Genomic DNA, 22,413 nt, shown 5'->3' with positions numbered 1-22,413 from the left:
AATCATTTTAGTGTCCCCTTTAGCTGTAATTTAAGAAAGACCAAATAATGATTTTAATAGACAAAATGATCATCGGATAAATCGATAATGATATAAATCCTGAGTTGAAGCAAAGACAGTTCACATCCTACACAAGGAACAGCAGCATACAATGGAAAAGGAGAGGCCGTCCATACACTATTACGGCCCCCCAGGCAACGTTTCCGCCATCAAGATCTTCGTCGGGCAAATCATGTGTAGAATTTTTGCCCTTGTAACTATTTCCTCGGCATGTTGCTGTATATGAGAATGTCATCTTACTCAACTTGGCTGTGATGATCAGCATGCATCACTGAAAACCAAGTAGGCTAAGTGACATTTCAGTTGAGGTCATTTTATAGAGGTGAGAACAGACTGATTACAAAGCTAGAGGGAATGGAATCTCATCTTTGTAGTTCATGGGGTAAAAAGTGATAATGAATGGTTTTAAACAGCTTTAGGAGAAGCCATGGTGGCAATTTGGAAACAATTAGAAATTACAATGCAGCCAATTTAGAAGTCATTCAAATTATTCCTAATTAATCCCAGCCACTGCAGCATTGTTCCCCCCTGCAAACAGAAGCATTTTAACGTCTCGTTTAAACAGCTGTTTTCAAGATGGCCAGCCGTGCGATGTTCTTCCTCGGTGCTCACTCTGAACAAGTGGTGTACTACTGTAGTAGGGAGACTGTGTGTGTGCCAAGGTCTGCGGCTCCAAGCTGGAAATAACACAGCCCCCCCCCCCCCCCCAACACACACACACACACACACACACACACACACACACACACACACACACACACACACACACACACACACACACACACACACACACACACACACACACACACACACACACACACACACACACACACACACACACACACACACACACACACACACACACACACACACACACACACACACACACACACACACACACACACACACACACACACACACACACACACACACACACACACACACACACACACACACACACACACACACACACACACACACACACAAAAGGCACAGCAAGAAGAAAAGCTCTCTTAAAAGTACACGGCCACCCAAAATGTGGACAATGAACAGAAGTGAAAACAGATATAACTAGAAGACATATACAATGCTTGTAACCTCTCTAATGTTCTATGTCAAAAGTAATAAATACATTTAATTAAATTAAATCTAGTGACTACTTTAAATTGTTTGTTTTTTCCAGCCAACACTCCAAAATCCAAAGATATTTGATGCACAAATGTGGAGCTAAGAAGAAGCTGAAATCAGCAAAAGCTTGACATATATGCTTGAAGAATGACTTAAACAACTATTCAATTATAAAACAAATTAACTAATTAATTCAGTACTAACTGCAATACCTTTTTGCCTGTCTCTTCTCTCTGTGTCATTCCACATTTACTTCCCATTGCCTTTGTTTTGCTTTGGTACAGCCGGCGTATATAGATTGATCATTAAAAGACAGTGGTGAAGCAATAGTCTGGGAAGTAGGCTTGCTAACACTCAAACAAACATAACCTTGGTTTATACAGCTACATTTTCATTAATTTTAAACGGTATGCAAATAAATCAGTGAAAAGAGAATTGCAGCAATCCAGGCGTTTAACTCAGAGAGGTGGATAAGGAGTTTGAAGTGAGCACAGAGTGTGGAAGACAGATAAGATAGAGAAATGCTGGCAAAAAGAGCTGGAGAGAGTGGAGCGTGAGGTGAATGAGTGATATGTCCTTATGATACAAGAAGGAAACAAGGCCATACTTCACTTCCAAAGTAAATGGAGGGAAGTTATTAACGTGGACGAGACAGATAACACTGTTACCTTGAACTGTAGATAACATGGATTCCACTTTTTCATTCCTAGGCCATTTAGCCTCTGTAGTCTCTCAAGGGATAATTTTCTGCTTCCCATCATCATTTTACTCATATATTAACGTTGACTCAAATCCATTCTCTTCATTTCTTATGTTAGATTATCTTTCTATTCTTTTATTCGCTCCCTTGGAAATTGACTTGGTTTAGAAATAAAAGTCAAGAGGTCAATTTAATATAAGAAGTACATTTTCTAATCTTACAGCAGGCGTGGAACAGTGAGGCCACAGGCTATCACAGGCCTACTAAACAGCAGCTAAAGTAAAATGTGTACAACTTAACCCCAGTCAAACACACAATACTGAGAGAACTTTGAGATTTTACTATTTAATCAGCCTGAAACAAAGACATTTGGGGCCCTGTTTCAATCACAGACCATTGCCCCAGCAGTGTTATGTGCACATGGACTAAACACACAAAATATCCATTCATGTAACTGCGAGTGCATATGCATGGTAGCACAAATAGGTTGGCTGGAGTTAGTGGGATATGAACAGGAGGGTATGCTGATGAATCATTTCCCTGTAATTATATTGTCTTATGAGCTGTTTTGGACATCATAAAAGTGGTTCTAGTGGAGAGGATAGTACCGACAGGTTTCTATGGTTTGTAGGAAAATAATAGTGTCGTGCAGAGTGCTTCAGGGTGAAAATATATTGCATCCAAAGTAGATATTACACCATAAACACACTGCGAGAAAACGTTGATGTAATGTACTTTACATAACTCCAGAGAGAACTGCAAAGATGCATTTTCCCCCCTTTAAAATTGTCTCAAAACACATGTTTTTCAAGATAACCACAGGTTTTCTCAGGTCAACTATGGAACGTTATGAGCTCTTGTTCGACATTGGATGAATCACTCCACAAATTCTTTGGTTTCATCCGACGTCTTTCTTTCCAAAAATTAACACCATCTGCTATTACACATGTTTTGTTTGAACTCCTTTTATGTTGTATTATGTTATAGTGTCTTCAATGTATGTTTTGTTTTTATATATATATATTTTTTAAATCTCTCGATCTAACAGACAAAACAGATGGAAGGAGTAAAAGACAAGCCATTTTCAACTCTGGAGTTCATTATGAAAAGAAAAACAGACACAACGGTAATAAAATGGGTAATAATAATATGATTGAATGATGAAATAATGATTTTTTCATATTTTAGAACTTGAAAAATAATCTCAGTCAGTAAAAGTAGTGCCTTCAATAGCTGCTTATTGCAACCATACACCCACAGCTATTTCTAGATCATTTACTGCTGTTGTGAAAGCTTTAGTGTTTATTTACTATCCTAATGTTGGCTGGCATTGGTAGATGCCATGGTGTTTGCTTCCTGTGATAATCTACACAGCCGGTTAGTGAAATCGGATTCTCATACAGAGTTTCGAACTTCTCTAGTGCCTTGTGACTACCTCTGTAAACTGTGCCCCCAATATGAGCCTTTTCCCACATAGGTATGCATGTTTGAATACCGTCTCTTATTAGATTATGAATCCATGCATCTGGCAGCAGGAGTTGATAAATAGCTGATGAAACGCAGCATTGGGTTTTATCCGCAGCAGACTATGATAACAATCTACCGCAGGGCCAACTGTTCCTAACCACACTATCTGGGTATCATTATATAAATACTGCAAAGCGCTGCCTTTCCCCAACCGCCATACTTTTACAACCACACGCACACCTGAAATACTTATTGATGCCCACTGTATAGTCAGTTGTAACATCTCACTCTGACCTCTGTTACTTTCTGAGGATCAAGTGGCCAAACCGCAGTCCTGAGCAGCTGCTCTGATCTTTCATGGAAATCAACAAGTGGTGATGGTGAAGCCGTGTGTGTGTGTGTGTGTGTGTGTGTGTGTGTGTGTGTGTGTGTGTGTGTGTGTGTGTGTGTGTGTGTGTGTGTGTGTGTGTGTGTGTTAGCTGATCACACTGGAATGAGTGTTCACATAATCTGACAGTGTGTTCCATAGGATTCTGTACATCGTTTTCAAGTCTTTGTTCAGGGTTAAAACATGGGTTAGGAACGAGCACAACACTGAAAATTGTAGCTTTCACTTGAAAAAGAAAAAAGTCCCTCTTGAAGGTCATTTAGTGACTATTTGTATCCTACATGTAGAAAGGATTGAAGTAGGGAAGATCAGACTGTGTGGCAATGACAGAAATCCTGGGAAGGTCACAATGGAGGCTGCAGGACTGAGATACAGTGTTAATGTTTACGACTGTCTTTAGATACAGACCTGTGAACGCTTCCATGAAGACATATTCATTATGAGGGTTGTGTATGTACTCTAGCCATTCTAAACATTTTCATTTGACTTTAAGAAGCTCTTTTGTTATTCCCCGTTTTAAATATTCTATAGCCACATCTTTTAAGGGTCCTATTACGGTTGGTAACTGTAAATAATTGTCAGTTTATGCAGGTAACAAACTGCGTTGCGGGAATAAAAACTGGATGTTGAGCCAAGTAAACAAGCCAGAAGTAGTTAGATGAGCTGAAGGCAAGAACCTAAAAAGGATAACAATGAAGATCTACTATACATCAAAATTATGTAATAAATAAAGTAATCTCTGGAGAGATTTTAAACTTTCTGGGGATCTCTGGTTTCTCTCATGATTAAGCATCAATTGTGGTGACAAAGCCAGCAAAAGCAGAAAACAAGAGAAAGTTTGCCATATCATCTCATGATAACACTCCCCAACGGAGTAGTTCATCAAAACCGCCTCTTCTGGGGTCCCACTTTGAAGTCTGGAAACATCTAAGTCCACCAATGACATCATAACATTCCCCAGGTCTCTGTGGTAATGTTTCTGAACGAAGGCCTGCGCCCTCACCGCACAAACTTTTCACAGAGTGCACATTACCTGGCAACCATTTAAATGCAGTCTTGTAATCCTGGCACCGGCCCCTCTGGTCAGAGAATGAGCATGCAATCACTCTCTGTGGCAATGCACTAAGAGAGACCTACTTGACTCCCGTCATAGGATCAATCAACTCATGTCAGGGTTCAAGAGCACGATGTGTCATCCTCAATAGCTTCTCTTCAGGCTCAGCTCTAGATCAAGGTCATGTACATGATTGATTGTGATTGATCTGCCTGCATATTCTGGCCATGAGTAATAGTGGCGATACAACAGGAGATAGGCCTTGTTTGAGCAGTGGAGGGAGCAGCAATAAAAGCATCTCGGGAGGTCAACTCCTTTTTAGGTTTGTGGCTGGATTCAAGTCAGCAGCACAGGTTGCTGATTAGGGCAGAGGGCACTAACTAAATTTTTGAGCCATTCAGACAGGACAGGCTCCAGTGGTCAGGCAACAGACATGACTATTGTAAGCTGCTATGGGACGCAGGGTAAATATTTAGTTTGGAGAAAGAGGGGTAATAAATTTGGAGAGCTTTAACCCAATCACTCGAAACCTGCTGCTACAAGCAGCCCAGGGGTGGGATGATGGGTGAGTGGAGTCTATACAAAATGGGCACATGGAAGCACAAAAGCTCTTACAATAGAAATAATCTAAATCCATTTTGTTTTGTGTCCAGTGATAATGAAGTTGACTGTTGGAGTAATTATCATGTAGCCTACTTCTCAATTGACTAATCTGGATAAACCCCTCTTTCCAATCAAGCTGTTCCAACTCAGTAACTGCAGCTTAATTGTCACTGTCACTATTCACATATGAAATAACAGAAGCATTCAACCTTGTCCACACATGTGTGTCAGGACGGATGAAAAGATATATAGTGGAACAAAAAGATTAGAGTAAAAATGTGTCAAAATGTTATGGGCAGAAAAACAACTTATTAATCTCCAGAAAGTTCATGAGAACCAGTTGTTCAAAACGTGTATTGTCCGGATACTGGTTGTCTTTTTTAAAGCATTTAGCAACATCTGTGTGCAGCCCTTCATCAATTTTATTTTGGGTCTTAAAATATGGGGTTTATGATGTTTTAGGACCCCCGGGTGAGTATGCACAAAGTGTTTCTCACATTGTGAAATCATGAGTGAGACATAATTTAAGACAATACCGAACAAGAATAACGCCTGCCATATGTCACTTTTTCTAAATATTGAATTATGAGTACTACATGTCCCCTTAGCCCCCTCTTGAACAGGAACGCAACTCTCCCGCTATGTTTTTCCTCTTCACATCTTTCATGGAGGTGAATTTTGTGAGTGAATGAGCAAGTGAGCAGTAAGTTGCGAAACACGCTCCTTTTGCTGCCTATACACTAACTACGTACTGTATGCGTGAGACTCACAGGAAAACAGGCAAGCATTGGCTGATAATTACTATCAGTGATAATACAATTGAGAGACACAGAGGATCTGCTCGACAAACAATCGAGATGCATTCTTTAGCCCCGAATCAAGTCATTTTATCCACACCGTCGATTTGTCAAATAACTCGAGTGAAAACAGCAGAATAAGTGAGAGCAATGCTACTTTAGAGCCAAGATCAACTATTACCTCAACAATGTGAATCGTGAAGAATGGAATGAATACCTTATTAACTTAATTGCCTATTTAACTAATAGTGGAAAATGTACGGCGGAAATTGTGATTAGGCCTCCCAGTAACTCTCATGTAACTTAACTCAATCATCATATCACAGTTAATTCAGTAACATAATCAGCTATTTTGAGCCATGCTTCCAGGGAAGGTAATATCAGTCTGACTGTATTTACCACCACTTTGGTGCAGAATGAACTATCTCAACAACTATTCAATAACCTTGATGATCGCTTAACATCTAGCGCCATCGTCAGATCAAAATTTTAATTTGTCCAATACTTTGGTTTATGATACCTCCACAACTAATGGCATTCCAATCATGCTGAGATTCTAGTGCTAATTAGTGAATGTTGGCGCGCTAACACACTAAACTAAGATTGCAAACATGATAAACATTATAGCTGCTGAACATCAGCATGTTAGTATTGTCTTTGCTAGTATGATGCTGTTAGCATTCACTGCTGTATCCAAGTACATCCTCACAGAGCCTCTAACATGGCTATAGACTCTGGTTTCGACAGTTTGGATGGGCAGCTCTTACCTGGTTAGTGTGATAATAGGGTCAATACAGTTCAGACAGGCTAATGATTCATCTAATGATATTCTCAACTACTCCTAGTTTAGGCAAATGCATTTTAAAGCCAGGCATTTTGAATTCTGGCCAGTGTTAGTGACATTTGAACTCTGACCTCTCTGGCCTGTGACCAAATGACCTGAGTCTCATGACTCTGTATCCGAGGCCATAACAAAACAGACATACATTACAACCTTCTGCACATTTAGGCGGTTGGTATGTGTGTGTCTTAAGACTCACGCTGAGGTTTCTGTCCCAGATCTGGATGGTGCCATCCTGGCAGCCTGCTGCGATGAGCTTCCCATCACGACTGTAGGTGCAGCATGTGGGGATGACCTTCTTCCCCTGGAAGGAACGTGGTTTGAAGACAGACTTGTGCTTCTTCTCCGAGCTCAGATCCCAGGTGCGCACAGTGCTGCGGACAGATAAGTATTTAATTGATCCACACCCAACTGTCATGATCCCTCATAATATATCCTTACCTCAAAACATTTTTGGTCATCAACACCATACACCACTGTAATAAATCAAACTCATATGGAAATGGTGCGCCTATGCCATTATCATGAACATAAGGTTAGGCAGCTATGTGTTGCATGGTTAGGTTATAGCAAACAGCAGAACAGTAGATCAGTCTGACAGGTGTGTCTGAGGCTTCCATGAAATCATTGAACACATAACACAAACTGGACTAGTGAGAAGGAGAAATTAAAAAAGAGATTTTTTTTTTTAAAGTATATGTGCAAATAGTAAGTCTTCCTAAATGTGTTAAAAAAAGAAAGGATGAAGCTACTTTAAAAAGCATTTGGAGTAAGTAGATTATTTGGGCAAGTCAAAGCAGTTGTCAGTATTTCTGAACATTTTGAATTTCGTAGTAGTGGACGATGATCTGAGAACACCAATTTGTTTAGTTTAAAACAAGGTGGAACCTTTAACCCTGCTGGCAATTGCTGTCCCTTGTCAATAGCGTATGTCCAAGCAAGAGATGTTTCACACTGCTTCCTCGCCTAATCAAAATCTTTTTAACAAGCTCCACATCTTTTCATAACTTTTGTGAAAAGATGTGGAGCTACAGATACAACTGATAAGTCAAAAATCATGAAAAAGAGGACAAACTGAGGTGCTCAGCAGTACTGCATGTGACCTCAAGAGCCTCAAACCTCCACATTTATTTACTGAACTACCTGACTACACACAAACATGTTTAGCCAACCTCTCACACACCCGCGGAAAACACTCATGCCAGACAGAGCGTGTCCAAATGTGTCTGTGACCCACTGCTTGCTTTAGTGAACATCGTGACCTTTGGGTCATGGGGTTAGCAGGGGAATATAAACATACAGGCAGGGCTGCTACTTACAGCCGGGCAAGGATTCCTCCATAGCCAGCTACAAAGTCACAGACACACACTCAACCCTGTTTAGATAAGTCTAACAATGTGATACAAATGCCAGCTGAAGACATATGGTTTGAGGGAGAACTGGCAAGGGTCAAATAAAACTGTTTGATGCAGAGTTGTATTTAAATCCACATAAACCAAAGCTGTTCATAAATTAAAAAAATAAATCTCTGGGAAAAAAAGGATGCAAAAGCTACATATATAAGGAAGCTGCCCATTACAACCTGAAGGCTAATGCATTGTACATAAGGTTTTTACATGAGCAGATAGATATGTGTGAGAGTGGATGAGAAAGAGTGATAGCCATGGACTGGATGACAAATTGGTCCACCTGCTGCCTCACACAGACATCTCTATTTTGTTTACAAAAGACTATAGGCATCTGTCAAGCCAATAAAGACAACATAACCTTTTGCGTACCACACAAAACTCGGAATGCTATTTATCGTAAGGTCTCTTTCCAAAACATGACACTGCTGGCTGTCAGAGGGATAGAATAGAGAGGCTGTGTTGAGCCAACCCTGAGCATAGGGCGAAGACTGCACACCCTCATCTGTCACAAGCAAGACACAGAGCACGGCAGGAAAGGGAAGGGACAAGTGTTGGCTCTAATTATCTGTACAGTAGAATAGTTAATTAAAGTGGACAAACTTCCTGTCTCCCATTAGAGATTTCAATGTCTATATCTGCAATGAAAGTACAGAGACACAAAGAGCGCAAATGTGGAAGACTTGGAAATGCTGATCGGGCTTCTACGGAAGTGTATACAGGTATATTCTGAAAAATATTTATTTTTGAACATTAAAGCATGTAAACATGCACGTAAACCCAAAACACAAATATGACTCCGAAAGTTAGCAAAATATGTCCCTTTAAAGTTGCACCTTTATTCCAGAGGGAAACATCTGGAGCAGTCTCAAACTATGTTCTCTCAGGGGAGGTGGTTGTTTTGGGAAAGTAACAGCAATGAAAGAGAGAGATGTCAAAATATTCACATGTGACATGAAGAAACTGCCAAAAACTGCGCCCTTTTCTCTTTCCTGCAACCTTGTTTTCCCTTCAATCAGCAGTCCCCTTTTTCCCGCACAAACGCTTCAGAGACAGAGGGGTGAATGTAATAAAATGAGAGCCATACATCTTCAGTCATGCGTGTGCACTTTACGAGGTAGCACAGTTGTTCACACATCAACTGAGGAGTGACAACTCCCCAGGCCCCAGATTTTATCTATCTGTCAGGTTATAGGCCTGTGTGTGTGTGTGTGTGTGTGTGTGTGTGTGTGTGTGTGTGTGTGTGTGTGTGTGTGTGTGTGTGTGTGTGTGTGTGTGTGTGTGTGTGTGTGTGTGTGTGTGCGCTCGTGTCGGGAGGGGGGGTTGCTAGGATCATTTTCCCAGATGATAAGATAAGTAAAAGAGAGGGATAAGAAATGTGTACGTCTTGCATAAGGTTGTTTATTGGTCAAACTCCTATGGTGTTAGGCTGTGTTGCCTGATGGACGGTTGACTGACTAACTAGGGCTCTGTTATGAGAATGGGGATTAGGAAGGAAAGATGGTCCATCTTGCATCGCAGCTGAAGAAGATAAAGTGGGGAAATAACAGAAGGATTTGGCACAGTGGCACTCAAGCAAGAAAGAAAAAAAAAAAGAAAAACTCTGGTCTAAGCACAGATGCTCCGTGGGTATAGTAAGATACTGATTCAAATAAATTCACAACATTATTAGTGTGGCTCCAAAGTAGAAATCAACCTAAAAAAAGGATCATGGGCAGGCGAGACAACACACAGGAACAAAATCCGTGCTGAAGCTAAAAGAAGTCAAGGCAGCTCTTCAGATTTAATCAAACAATCTGGTCGGTAAGACGCCTCCCGCATCAGGAAGTGGGCCCATATTTAGTTCAATAAGAAAAGAAACAAACACTGTATTCACAAGCTAAAGAACTACTGTCAGTCACAAATTCAAGCATGACTGTGAATTGAACAAGAAGAATAAATGCACTCCTTTAATGTATGGTATGTGCGTTCTTGGGCAGGATATGGAACACTTGCTGTGTAAGACGGGCCACAGTTGGAGATGAGCTGGACTGTGGATGAACCTGAAGTATTTAACCGTGTGAACCGCCCCAACATGCTCAAATACACTTTGCAATGTCTGTCCTCACTCTTCATCCCTGTTCTGTCACTCAGATAACACTTAATAAGAATTTGGCTGTTAAAAATTGATGACCTACTTACTTGAGAAGATCAGTATGATAGCCATGATTAGTTAAGACAGAAAAAAAGTTCAGGGAAAGAAAACCAGGATTCATCCAAGCAGTAGATGATGAATCTGTCTTGTGTCTTCATAGTCGTGGCTGCTCTCCAATTATAATTCCTTAATGTGTCACATATGTCACATCATGTGTGTGTCTTGAATGTATGCTAAGGACATTTCATTTGTTTCCCAGAAGTAAAAAATGACATGCCATGTTGTCCTCTGAGTCTACAGCTACACATCCACGTCCAGCTGCAGCTCTGACAGCAGGCCAGAAGAAGGGAATCCCTGGCATTCAAGCCTCCTGGAAACATTCCTCAAATTGTGTGTATCTGTGTGTGCACATGTGCAAGTGAGTCTCAAGACTCACCAGAAGCAACATATGGGCCCAATTAGAAAGTCGCCGTTTGTCCTATCCTCTGCTTTACTGGCTGAAAATTCAGTCACAAATTTTTGGATCGCTTTCCTGAGGCACTATAAAACTACAATGAGTAAAACTTACAATCAACAGTGTTATGTCCTCGAAAGCCACTAAAGCAACGCTTTCCTTAATTATTATTTCTCAACAATTATGCAGTTTGCGGTACAGTTTGTTAAGATTGTTTAAGCCACTACGGTTTCAGATTTTGTTCATTAAAAAAGTGCTGCAGCTCTCCAAAACCACGACTAACATAGAGGTCCCAGACATTTTTTAGTTTACTTTGAGTTCAATGCTGCCAAAGAAAAACTTAAACCGGGAGTAGACCCAGCACATATTGCCTTCTCTTTCTGAGAAATAAATCTGGGGCTTTCAACAGGTGTTCAGTCTTTCAGCAAAAAACTTTGTTAAAGTGCCTCAATGCTTAATACGCATTTTACCCCTTGGATCAAACATGAAACACTGTTCCACTGTTGGAAAACATTTTGAGCTTTAACAATCTCACAACTCTCAAACCGAAAGAAAGAACGTGAAACGCTGACATGTTCACACCAGTCCGAGAGGCACAAACTTATTTACTGACAAAATCGAGTCGCACAGTTCTGCTGTAGCCCCTATTCAACCCACAGTGTGTATGGACAATTGCTACCACCCTGCTGCTGCATTATTATGCCTCATCAGTACTTTCCTCTCATCCACTTCCTCTCAGGGAAAAAAAGTCTCTGTTAATGAAATCATTCAAGGAGCTGGGGGACCGTTCTTATGAATGAGATTCCATACAACTAGAGGGACCTTTAATTAAGAAGCTGGGCGGTCCAGTGATCATGCTTAATAACCTATTGAAATAAACCCAACAAAGATTCTCTTACTAGGGTGACACAGGAAAAAAGACAGAAAACCTAGGTGATGTTTAAGCAGACACAGCCAGTAGCAGACACCCAATGGTACTATTGGCCAACTGCTGGTCCATTCTCAAGAGGCCCACTGACTACAGTCTTCAAGGGGGCCTGATAGAGCTAAAGAAGGATGAGCAAAGCCTCTTTCAAACATGCACTGAAAACCTGAAACTATCTAGACATAACCTTGAGGAGCTGTATATGAGAAAGCAGATGTCCAAATTAGTTTTTCTCAGCAAGTGAGGGCGTGTCTGAGTTAGACAATCGACTCTTGTAGGCTCCATGTGAGAAAGGGCAACTTCGGACTATGTCAGCACCTTACTCACCGGACATGTGAGAAATGGCTCAAGAGGCAAAATCCAAACCAATGAAATTAGCAATTTAGACCATAAATCATAGAAAAGAGAGGTTCAAACTGGGGCCAGGTCCAAGAAGTAGGACACATTTGCTGAGTAATATCCAGAACCCCCTCATATCTAGTTTGATCAGCACATGCCTGTCTGACTTTCGTCTGGCTTATTGTACAGTCACAGGAACTCTGCTCTGAGGATCTCAGGCTGTACTCTCAACTTAAAAAGTAAAACAAAAAAAAGATGCATACTAAGATAGTAAATGTTTAATTCTGAATATGAGGAGATAGAGTACAGAAACAAGGACTAAAGTAATGTGATCAGTGTGTTTGGCACCTGTTTAAACCCTGGCGCCTAGATTCTGTTTGCACTGGAGGAATGAGAGGGACTTCTGATTGAGGAAGTGTGAAATTTTAGGGGTAGTGGTTCAAGCAAGAAAGTCAAGTACAGCACTTAATCATCAAGTAGCCCCTTTATTGCCCTGCACATTTCTCAAGTGATGATAAGTAAATGTGCAATATGAGAGATTTGACATGGGGTTACATAGACATTTTTCACCTGTAAATCACTACAGGCAGTAACTGCTTCTTTCCATCTCTGAGATGCAGGTTGCTCTGCTGACCTGCTCTGCTGCTGTGAACCCTCCTCACACACAGCTGTTCTGCTGTGAATGGTTCCCTGTGCGCTCCTCTCTGCTGTTCTCCAGTGAGCTGGCCAGGGGCAACACCCAGTGTTAACGTGCCAGGGGAGGATTTCCAGAGCCTCAATAAGAGCAAAATAAACCAGCCTCCACATCTGGGAGAGCAGTAACATTGGTAAACACTGGTCCACGGCCTATCCACAAAGCCGGGCCCTTGTTTCCACTTAATGATGATAGCCCTGGGTTTCTGCACTGCTGTCAGTCACACTCACTTAAACTCATCAATGTGGTCTCACTCAAAGTCACACTCTCACAAATATTCACTCACACCTTTACACACGGCAAAGGGTCACAACTTCTGCAGTCATATATGACTTGTGCAAAAAGATTTAGAAATACCCGTAAGTGTGACGTCTTGTTATCACCCGCAGTGTTCCTCTGGTCCAAATTACTGGATAAAAATAAAGAGCTGCATTTGGACAGCAACCAGTATAAATTGTGCCATGTGTTAATGCACTGCTGTGAAGCCAAGAGCTACCCTTTCCAGAGGCATAATCTGGACTAGAGGACTCCCTGCTGGTGACAGAGGATGAGAGCGTAGAAAGGTCTAGGATATGACATACACAGGTTTGTTGCCCAGTTAGGATGCTTCTGAATAAAGGTTGGTTACAAAACCTAATACTGTTAAACCCACGAATGATTTATATGCCTGTGCATGGAGCGGATATGTTGGTGACTAGTTCTCCTTCTGAAAATGTAATGGATAATACCATAAGGATTAAGAGTATGTACAATATTGCAGCTATAACAAAGACAGGGGACAAATAATAGATTAAGTCAGAGCTCACAACACTCATTTAAAACTCACCCGTCATTGGAGCAGGTCATGAACTCCTCTTTAATCTTGGGATGCCAGCAGCCACTATTCAGCATAGCTGTGTGGCCCTGAAAAGAGCAGAAAGTGCAAATTAACAAACGCAATATTTTTAACAGGCACTAAACTTTTGCTGGCCAGCTCCTTTGGCTAGTTTCCAGCCGCTTTTAGGTACAGCAGCACACACCTGTGGATCGAGTGATTAACCGTGAATCCAGTTGGCAACATTGACATTCAGGGCTCTCATTTGCCCTACAACTGTTTTCAAACTCATTTGAAACTGCTGTAGCAGTTGTAGCCAGGAAGAGTTAGTGGAAACACAAAAAGGTCAAATGTGGCCAGGGGGAACCAATGAAGGTGAATTCATGAAGACGTATTTTGCAATTTTACTTTACACAAATTATGTGCAGAGACAGCTGTTGTTAAATCTCAAGCCAAAACTGCAGGGCAGAAGGTCACCACTTAATTATTTCAGGATATTTATATTTTTCATTATTTCAACAAAAGTTCCTGAGAGGTACCAATTATGTTGCCTGATCTGAATGCAGCTTAAAAAGGGCTCTCCCTTGAGGAAAGGATCTTTTGGACCTTTAATTTGATCATATTATAACTTTGACTTTTGGCTTTCCTCGACAGAGGCCTTGCCCTACAACTGAACCGGTGAACTGCAGTGCAGCAGGCTGTGTCACAGCTTCAAACAGTGAGCTCCTACAAGAGTAACTTTTAGACGTTTCCTCTGCTGGAGTAGTCCTGTGGAGTATAACTTATAACAAATGACTTCAAAGTGGGATAACCCAGAGAGAGGCCTCCCCCGCTGCCAGGTCAGAGAGAAACACTTCAGTGTGCTACAAAGAGGCTTCAGACATGACATATTGCTATTTGACAGGATGCTCACAAAAGCAGAGTCTAGCATGAGCAGAGGTTGACCAAACGACATTGGTATGTGTGCTTCAGGAATAAGAGAGGCCTGCCTGTTCACTCTCAAATACTTTAAACAGACCACTTTAATAATCGATAAAAAGGGAACTGCCCAGGTCTTGCTGTTTAATGACCAAAAATTATTAAAAATAAACTGCTATGTTGTTAATCTTTATGGTAAAATACACACCAACTACATGATGAGGTTAAAGCTCAAACTGGATGTGAATGACTGCTTCACTACTCTGTCTAATGACATCAAAATAAACGGAAACATGGCATTACAAGAGCTCCATCATTAGGGTAAAGGAGCCGCTACCTTCCTAAACAAATCTGATTCCTCTGCCTCAACAGTTAAGGACAACAAATTGCCAATGACTAAAGAGAAACAGACTGATGTTCAAACTAACAATAAATTAAAATAGAGAAGGTTAATAACAACAGCACCAAGAATAGAAGCCTCCCTGATAACAAAAAGTGACTAACTTGGAACAACACTGGCATGTCCAGATCGATTTCCTCACAGTTGCATTTAGCATAGGCGCTCTGAAATTACCTGCCGGAGGAGTTACTTAATTAACTATTTTCTATGTGTGCCTATTAATTAATTAATTCTATTGTTTATGTATTGCTTGTTTTATGTTTAATGCTTTTATTTTATTGGATTATTTTTTACTTTTGATGTCGTGAAGCATTTTGTAACTATGTTTTGAAAAGTGCTATAGAAATAAAGTTTATTATTATTATTTCAACAAACTATCAGGACTTCCGTACAGTTTTTTCTTCTTTTTTTTTTTACTATTTTCCTAGATTTTATAGAACAAACTATTATAAAAAATTAACATATCATGCCATTCTACTACGTGTGCACATAGACCTCCTGTGTGGCAAATCTCTCTGCACACAGCGGGATGAGGTAGGAAACAAATTATTGTCTGTCAACAAGTAGAAGCAAGGACATAATTATCACATGAAACACAGCTAATCGACTGGGACATTGTCAGCGGGCCAAAACGCATTTTCATTGAACCAAACTGTCCCATCAGTTCCAGATGGGACTGAGCAGGACAAGAATGTAGGACATCCTGGAAAACACTACTTGCAATCAATGGGCCTTCACTTCACAAGTAATTCATATGGGTGGTATAAACTGTCTAAATGCACTGCAGCTGGCACAGATGGTTAGTGACCACTAATATGGCTTTCTTAAACACAGTAAAACCCAAACATGGGCAATGAATTAGGAAACTCCTTTGTAGAAGCAGGTACAGGCAAGAGATGAACCACGACAGTCCTGAAAGCATGTGGTGGCCCTCTCCCCCTGAGACGGCCTCTGGCTGATCAATACAGTACGAAAACAGACCAGCCCATGGCTACACCTTGCTAGCATTATGTGTTGGCAGGATCTATCTACACAGCATAAGAGCAGAGCATCCAGCTTTTGATTAGAATTAGCAGTCACTTTTGGGCTGCTGTTGAAAACATGAATATCATAGATGGCTATTATAGATATTTTCAAATAATGTATGAAATGACACTGTGAAAACAATGCATAAAGGGTCGCTCGTAATAATGAACCTACAGAGAATTATCATCTGAATCACATCTCAGAAATTCATTTGGCGAGTACAATATTGTCATGAAGGAAATGATGTCCAAAACTACAAAAACATGATCCAAACTATGTGAGCACCACTTCACCTTAGTTTTGGCCATATCCACAATGTACTGGTCTCCCTTCACACACTCGATGACATTGAAGCCATCACGGTCCAACACCTTGGCCTGTGCATTGCCAGAAACCACCAGGATGACATCACCAGTGTTGCTGTACTGCAGGGACTTGATCTGATGGCTGCAGGGACACACACACACACACACACACAGACACACAGACACACACACACAGACACAGACATACACACACACACACACACACACACACACACACACACACACACACACACACACACACACACACACACACACACACACACACACACACACACACACACACACACACACACACACACACACACACACACACACACACACACACACACACACACACACACACACACACACACACACACACACACACACACACACACACACACACACACACACACACACACACACTTTTAGTTTGCCTTTCTGGGGTGCTGATAAGTGCTGCTAAGTGTCTTGATGCCTGTTTGCAAGCCATCAAAAACACTAAAACATTGGGCCTCATGCAAGAGGCGATATACTATCAAATATTTCCTTATTTTTGTTCATATCCAAGATTTGTTCTTATTTTGTTAGTACCCATTGCTTTGTGGAATTCACCAATGTGTTCTTATTTTTGCTCTTTTCTTAGGTAAGAGAAGAAAAGATAGAAGGTAAGAAAAACACACAACACAGCACCTGCCCTAAAAATATTGTTTAGGGGGCGTAACCATAGGCCAATAAACATTTACAAATAAGTAGGATTCATCATTCAGCACCCCTGGGTACAAGTAGATTTTGGGTGCTAAGACCATTTGATGTATCTGGAGTAGATTTCTCTTAAATTCTCAGAAATTTAAGAGAAAATTTAAGGAAATGTAGCAGCATGAGGCCCTTTTTTTAATCCATCAATGGGTAGACTTCAGTGGGAAAAAAACAAAACAAAAAAATAGATATGTGTAGCTATGGAAACAAAACAACACAACATCTGATGTACATGTGATTATTGGTCTCTTTCATCTATAACACGCAACAGATTCTCACACGAAACAAATCTAACAGTGAGCATAATGGCATTTTAAAGCAAATGGAAAAGATGACAACACACTCTTTGAAACATATTACATAATGAAACACACCGAAAGAAAATAAACATAACCCAACTACATAAAAAGAAACATAAGGTATGCATGTAAACTTAAGCATCAGTCATCCTGTGCTTTTCAGAATGTGACACATATCTTTTTACAATGCACCGCATTGCATACTGAAGAGACAGACAATTTTCTGGACCACTTAACCGGAGTGAGATTAGAATTGGGGTCGTCATCAAATAGCATTAACACAGCAGGGGGTAGTTGGGTCACCAGTGTTTCCATACACAGAGCAAAAAGATCCATTGTTGAAATTAAGGTGAGGCTAACACCAATGCTGTTTTAATTGGGGGGGCTTTGGCATCTTCAAAGGCTCACTACAAAGCACCAAATGCTCTGTAGTTTTTAGTGTTTTAGTTTGAATTAGCTCATAATTTGCCTTTTTGGGTCAGGAAAGAGAGAGTAGACCTCAGCAGCATAGCTTTCTATAAGAGGCCCAGCTTGTTAGTGAACAGGCTACTGGATCACACTGTAATCAAATTAAATGTAGCGTGAATTTCTGTTAATAAGGGGAAGCCTGCTCCAGCTCAGCCCACTGACTCCCAAAAAACAAAAAAAAAGAGTTTGATCTTTGATGCTGGATTCCATGAAACACGCACAGACACACAAACAGCCACATATCTCAACCATCTGCTTCTAAGAGGCTCACTTTGGATGCAAAGAAAGGATGTCACACAGTTAACATGAGGCTCAACAAAGCTTAACAAATGTGTGTGCGTGAGTTTACTGGATGTTTGCATGAAACTAATTAACCACTTGTCGATGTTCCACGTTGTGTTCTCAGAAGTGGACTCACCACTCACAGGGCTGGAGGGATCTGAAGGCCTGCAGAGCCTGGTCCATCCCAGCAAAATCCCAGAACCGCACATCATAATCATACCCACCAGTCACCAGACGGGCTCCTGAGGGGTCTAAACCAAGAGCTGATACCTGAGGAGACAACGACCTTATGTGTGAATATAAGACAATCTATGAGCCTGTATGACTCAGAGGCAAACCAAATGCAGAGGGTTGCTTCTGCTGCTAGGAATATTTACCAGTGTAGTCATACCCCCGCCTTTAAAAAGGCAGCAAAAATAAATAGAAGACAAATATTTATAGTTTGTTCTTGTGTAATGATCAAGTTATACAGATCTAAACTGTTTTAAAACTGCAATCAGCACTGGATCTGGACACCAGATTGGCTCTTTCCTAAAGGCACAGAGAACATTTTGTTTTCTCCCTTCTACAAAATATCAAGGGAAACAGACTTGCTTAAAATACAGCATAAAGTTATGGAGCATTGGCTAAACAATCCAATAACTGATGCAGCTCTCCAGAAGTTTTAGTGTGAGCATAATATAAATAAATTATGGTGTGAATTACAAACCACTTATGAGTATATAGATCTTCTTATTCTTCTTTATAACTAAAGAGTTATTTAATACATTTCCATAAAACCACATAAGCAATACGTGCTACAAGAAGAAGTCCTTACTGTCTTGGTGCCATGCTGCAGAGTGATCTCATGAGTGTCTGGAATCTTCTTCACTGGATTCTAGGGTGGAAAATGAGATAATTATAAGAAGACTGACGAATTTGGTGTGTAGTTATAGTGTGGCATTTCATTTTGAGATTGAATTACATGTGACATTTTAACTTTAATAGGGTGTAAAGATTAGGATCTGAACTTTTCTCTAATAACCTGAGGCATTTATTTCCCTATGTGACAGTCCACAGTGTTAATACTCCTCATGTGAAAACCAATGAATCGCCATTCTTTTGAGAAATGCTGTGTTTAGGATGCCGATGTGTTTCAGGCAGCACAAACAATTTGGTATGAGGAGAAACACAACACTGTAATTACTGTTTAGTAATACAAGATCAGACCATCATACTGTATAGTGTAACATTAAACGCTGAAAATTTTTTCTTGTGCTGCCACCTAGTGGGGAAATTTCAAATGCACCACACAACTCAGACTAATCAGGTGCTATTATAGGCCCTTTACACTGAAGACACTGTGAGATGGGGAAAAACTGATGTAAATAATTCAAATAATGATGGATAAATTCCATATAATTGCTTCAGCTTCAGGATCCTGGTATTGTGCACTCTTATTGTCACACGTCCATGGCTTATTGGGATACTTGAATAAAACTTAGTCGACATCAATGTTATTAGTAACAGAACAAATTTTAAACAGAACAAATAAAAACTCAGGGAGATCCAAGTGGTGGACTTATAGGAAATATTTTGTAGTTCACCTATAATTACTACTGTTAATGTTAATTCAGACATACATTATCATCGTCGTCATCTTGTGACTCCCCATCATCATCATCATCATCATCATCATCATCATCATCTTCTTCTTCATCATCATTGTGAGCAGTGCTGCCTGGTGGACGAGGCAGACGCACACGCTCATCATCACCTTCCTGAGCTGTATATTGGGGAGGCAGCGGAGGTCCAATAAGCTCTGAGTCAGAGTCTGAACCACTGTCACTACTGCTCTCACTCTCCTGTTTTCTAAAAGGAAAAAAAGAACATTATTGTCAGTCAATGTAAAAAGTGATATTATGCTTGATTTACAGGCATGTCACAAACCTCTGAGGCAGTGGCACCCTGACCAAACTGTAAAATAGTAGTCACTCAGACAATCAAACTAAAAAATCCCTGGTTACCTGGAAGTAGCAGCTGCAGCTTTGTCTCTCTGAACACTGACTGATGACTTCACTGATTTGGAGCTTTCTCCTCCCTCCTCCATCGGATCGTCTTTCTGCCGCCCCTCTAAGGAAGGAAGAATTACATCACACATTTACACACACCCTGGTGACCAAATTAATAGCTTGTTACGTTGGTTGACCTACCTAATACATGCTGACTCCTCTCAATGGCTGTTCGACGTGTCTGTTCAAAAATGGCATCCAGGTCAAATGTGCGGGCCTTCTTACCTGGATGGAGCAAAGACAACTCATTTGAACAATCACCGACCACCAAGTTGTCAGTTAATCATTTAAGAATTTAAGTATGTCAAATTGTTGAACATTTGTGCTGCACTGTACACACCGAACCCAGAGAATCCCATGACAGATGCAATGTCTCCATCGTCAGCCGTCTCGCCCGATGCTGCGAAAGAGGCAAGCAGATTATTTTTAATAGCATGCGTTGTCTCATTTATCATGAAAACTGCTTTCATGCGAATGCTCAAAAATACAGGACACAGCTGTCTTCGTTGTGTTGTTTTCTTTGCAAACAAAGCAGCTTCAACTACAGGTGACATTTCTTCCCCTTACAGGTGAACATGCTGAGTATGTTTTCGAGTTGTGAAATAAACACAAGAACAACAATATAAAGGATCCTGCCTACCATACCAAAAATACACACATCTTAATACCACAAAAATATAATTTTTTAATGTAAATTATTTACTTTTATATATTGGTGCTGTTGTTATATGTATATATATATTTTCATATTTTATATGTGTATTTTGTTTTTTTCTATCCCCTTTTTGCTGCACAAATGTTAATTTCTCACTTAATAAAAGGACTATCTTATCACGTTGCTCACACTTGAAAATATGCCTCCATCGAAAGTAACATAACAACGTTCTTAGACGTCAACCAAAAAAATAATATATATATATATATATATATATATGTATATATATATATATATATATATATATATATATATATATATATATATATATATAACATTACTAAAGCTTGACTGTTAGCTAAGAATACTTTATCATTTCAGCTTAAGTAAGAAGAACAGATTTAACCCAACAAGAACAATTTCAGCTCTTTTCCGGACAATTTAAGGTGTGACCAGCTACAGTTAAAAAACATTTAAGGTTTTATGGTGAAAATCCTGTGTGATATCAGGCTCGGAGGACCTAAGACATATATCTATGAGAAGAACACCACAGCAGAGAACTAAAGCTAGCAAACAAGCTAGCAAACGAGCAACGTTTGCATGTCTCTTCTCACATAGTGGCGCCAGGTAGTCAGCAGGAAAATGTAGAAACTTGAAATACAGCCCGGTGTGCCTGCACATACATGTAAGTCGTGTAAAATAAATATACAAGAGATAAAGAATAAACGTTGCTACCTTTAGCCACTTTGTTGGGGTCCATGTTTTCAAATGCGAAGATTAACTTTGACCTCCGGAAGTTCTTCTTCTTCTTCTTCTGTTGCATTTGTTGTGGCACAGCTGATGTTGGGTGCTCCGAGTGTGGAGGATGACTTTTCCATATTTTTGGATTAGATTAATTTCTGTGAAGGGTTTTTACCTTTACACTGAAGCAAAGCCGAGTTAACAGGAGATAAACAATGTGGAGATTTAACATTACTGCATCACTTTCTTCCAGTGTCTGAGCGTGTTTTGATCATCTTTATATATAGTATATAAAGATGATAAAGAACTGCATATGGTATTTATAGAGGATCATATGGTTCAAATAAACAAACAAGACTGGTATGAAGATTGAAGACCCAATGCAAAATCCAGCATAAATGCAATACAACAACTCAAGAATTTATCACTGGCCGGTCATTTATGAAATATGCTGAAAATGTAAAAGATGTCAGATATTAAAACGTGTGTGTGTGTGTGTGTGTGTGTGTGTGTGTGTGTGTGTGTGTGTGTGTGTGTGTAAGATACAGTGGGCAACTCTCTCAGGCTATATAGACAAGAATGACAACAGTAAAAAAAATAAAGGAAACATCTTTGAAATTCCTAAATCCATATATTTAATAGTTGAAATAGTCAAGTCTGTACAAAAATAAATAAATAAATTTACACACAAATGGCACAAACCTA

The 22,413-nt window shown here is 40.1% G+C and overlaps 1 protein-coding gene across 1 annotated transcript in view; it reads right to left on the bottom strand.

Moving 5' to 3' along the window:
* The window catches only part of wdr70 (WD repeat domain 70), a 36,820-nt gene extending 15,076 nt beyond the window's left edge, over positions 1-21,744 (bottom strand). The window contains exons 1-10 of the mRNA XM_083929356.1: positions 21,703-21,744; positions 20,653-20,712; positions 20,454-20,537; positions 20,268-20,373; positions 19,884-20,112; positions 19,079-19,138; positions 18,398-18,531; positions 16,442-16,595; positions 13,817-13,893; positions 7,238-7,412 (exon numbers count right to left, since the gene is read on the bottom strand). Coding sequence (XP_083785482.1) covers positions 7,238-7,412; positions 13,817-13,893; positions 16,442-16,595; positions 18,398-18,531; positions 19,079-19,138; positions 19,884-20,112; positions 20,268-20,373; positions 20,454-20,537; positions 20,653-20,712; positions 21,703-21,727 — 1,104 coding nt within the window. The 5' untranslated portion in view covers positions 21,728-21,744. The remainder of the gene's footprint in view (positions 1-7,237; positions 7,413-13,816; positions 13,894-16,441; positions 16,596-18,397; positions 18,532-19,078; positions 19,139-19,883; positions 20,113-20,267; positions 20,374-20,453; positions 20,538-20,652; positions 20,713-21,702) is intronic.
* Positions 21,745-22,413: the final 669 nt, after the last annotated feature.

The sequence above is a fragment of the Echiichthys vipera genome, assembly GCF_963691815.1.
Source record: "Echiichthys vipera genome assembly, chromosome: 16".
Classification (NCBI taxonomy): domain Eukaryota; kingdom Metazoa; phylum Chordata; class Actinopteri; order Perciformes; family Trachinidae; genus Echiichthys; species Echiichthys vipera.
Note: the sequence above shows the minus strand (reverse complement) of the source record. Positions and strands in the feature narration are given on the sequence as shown.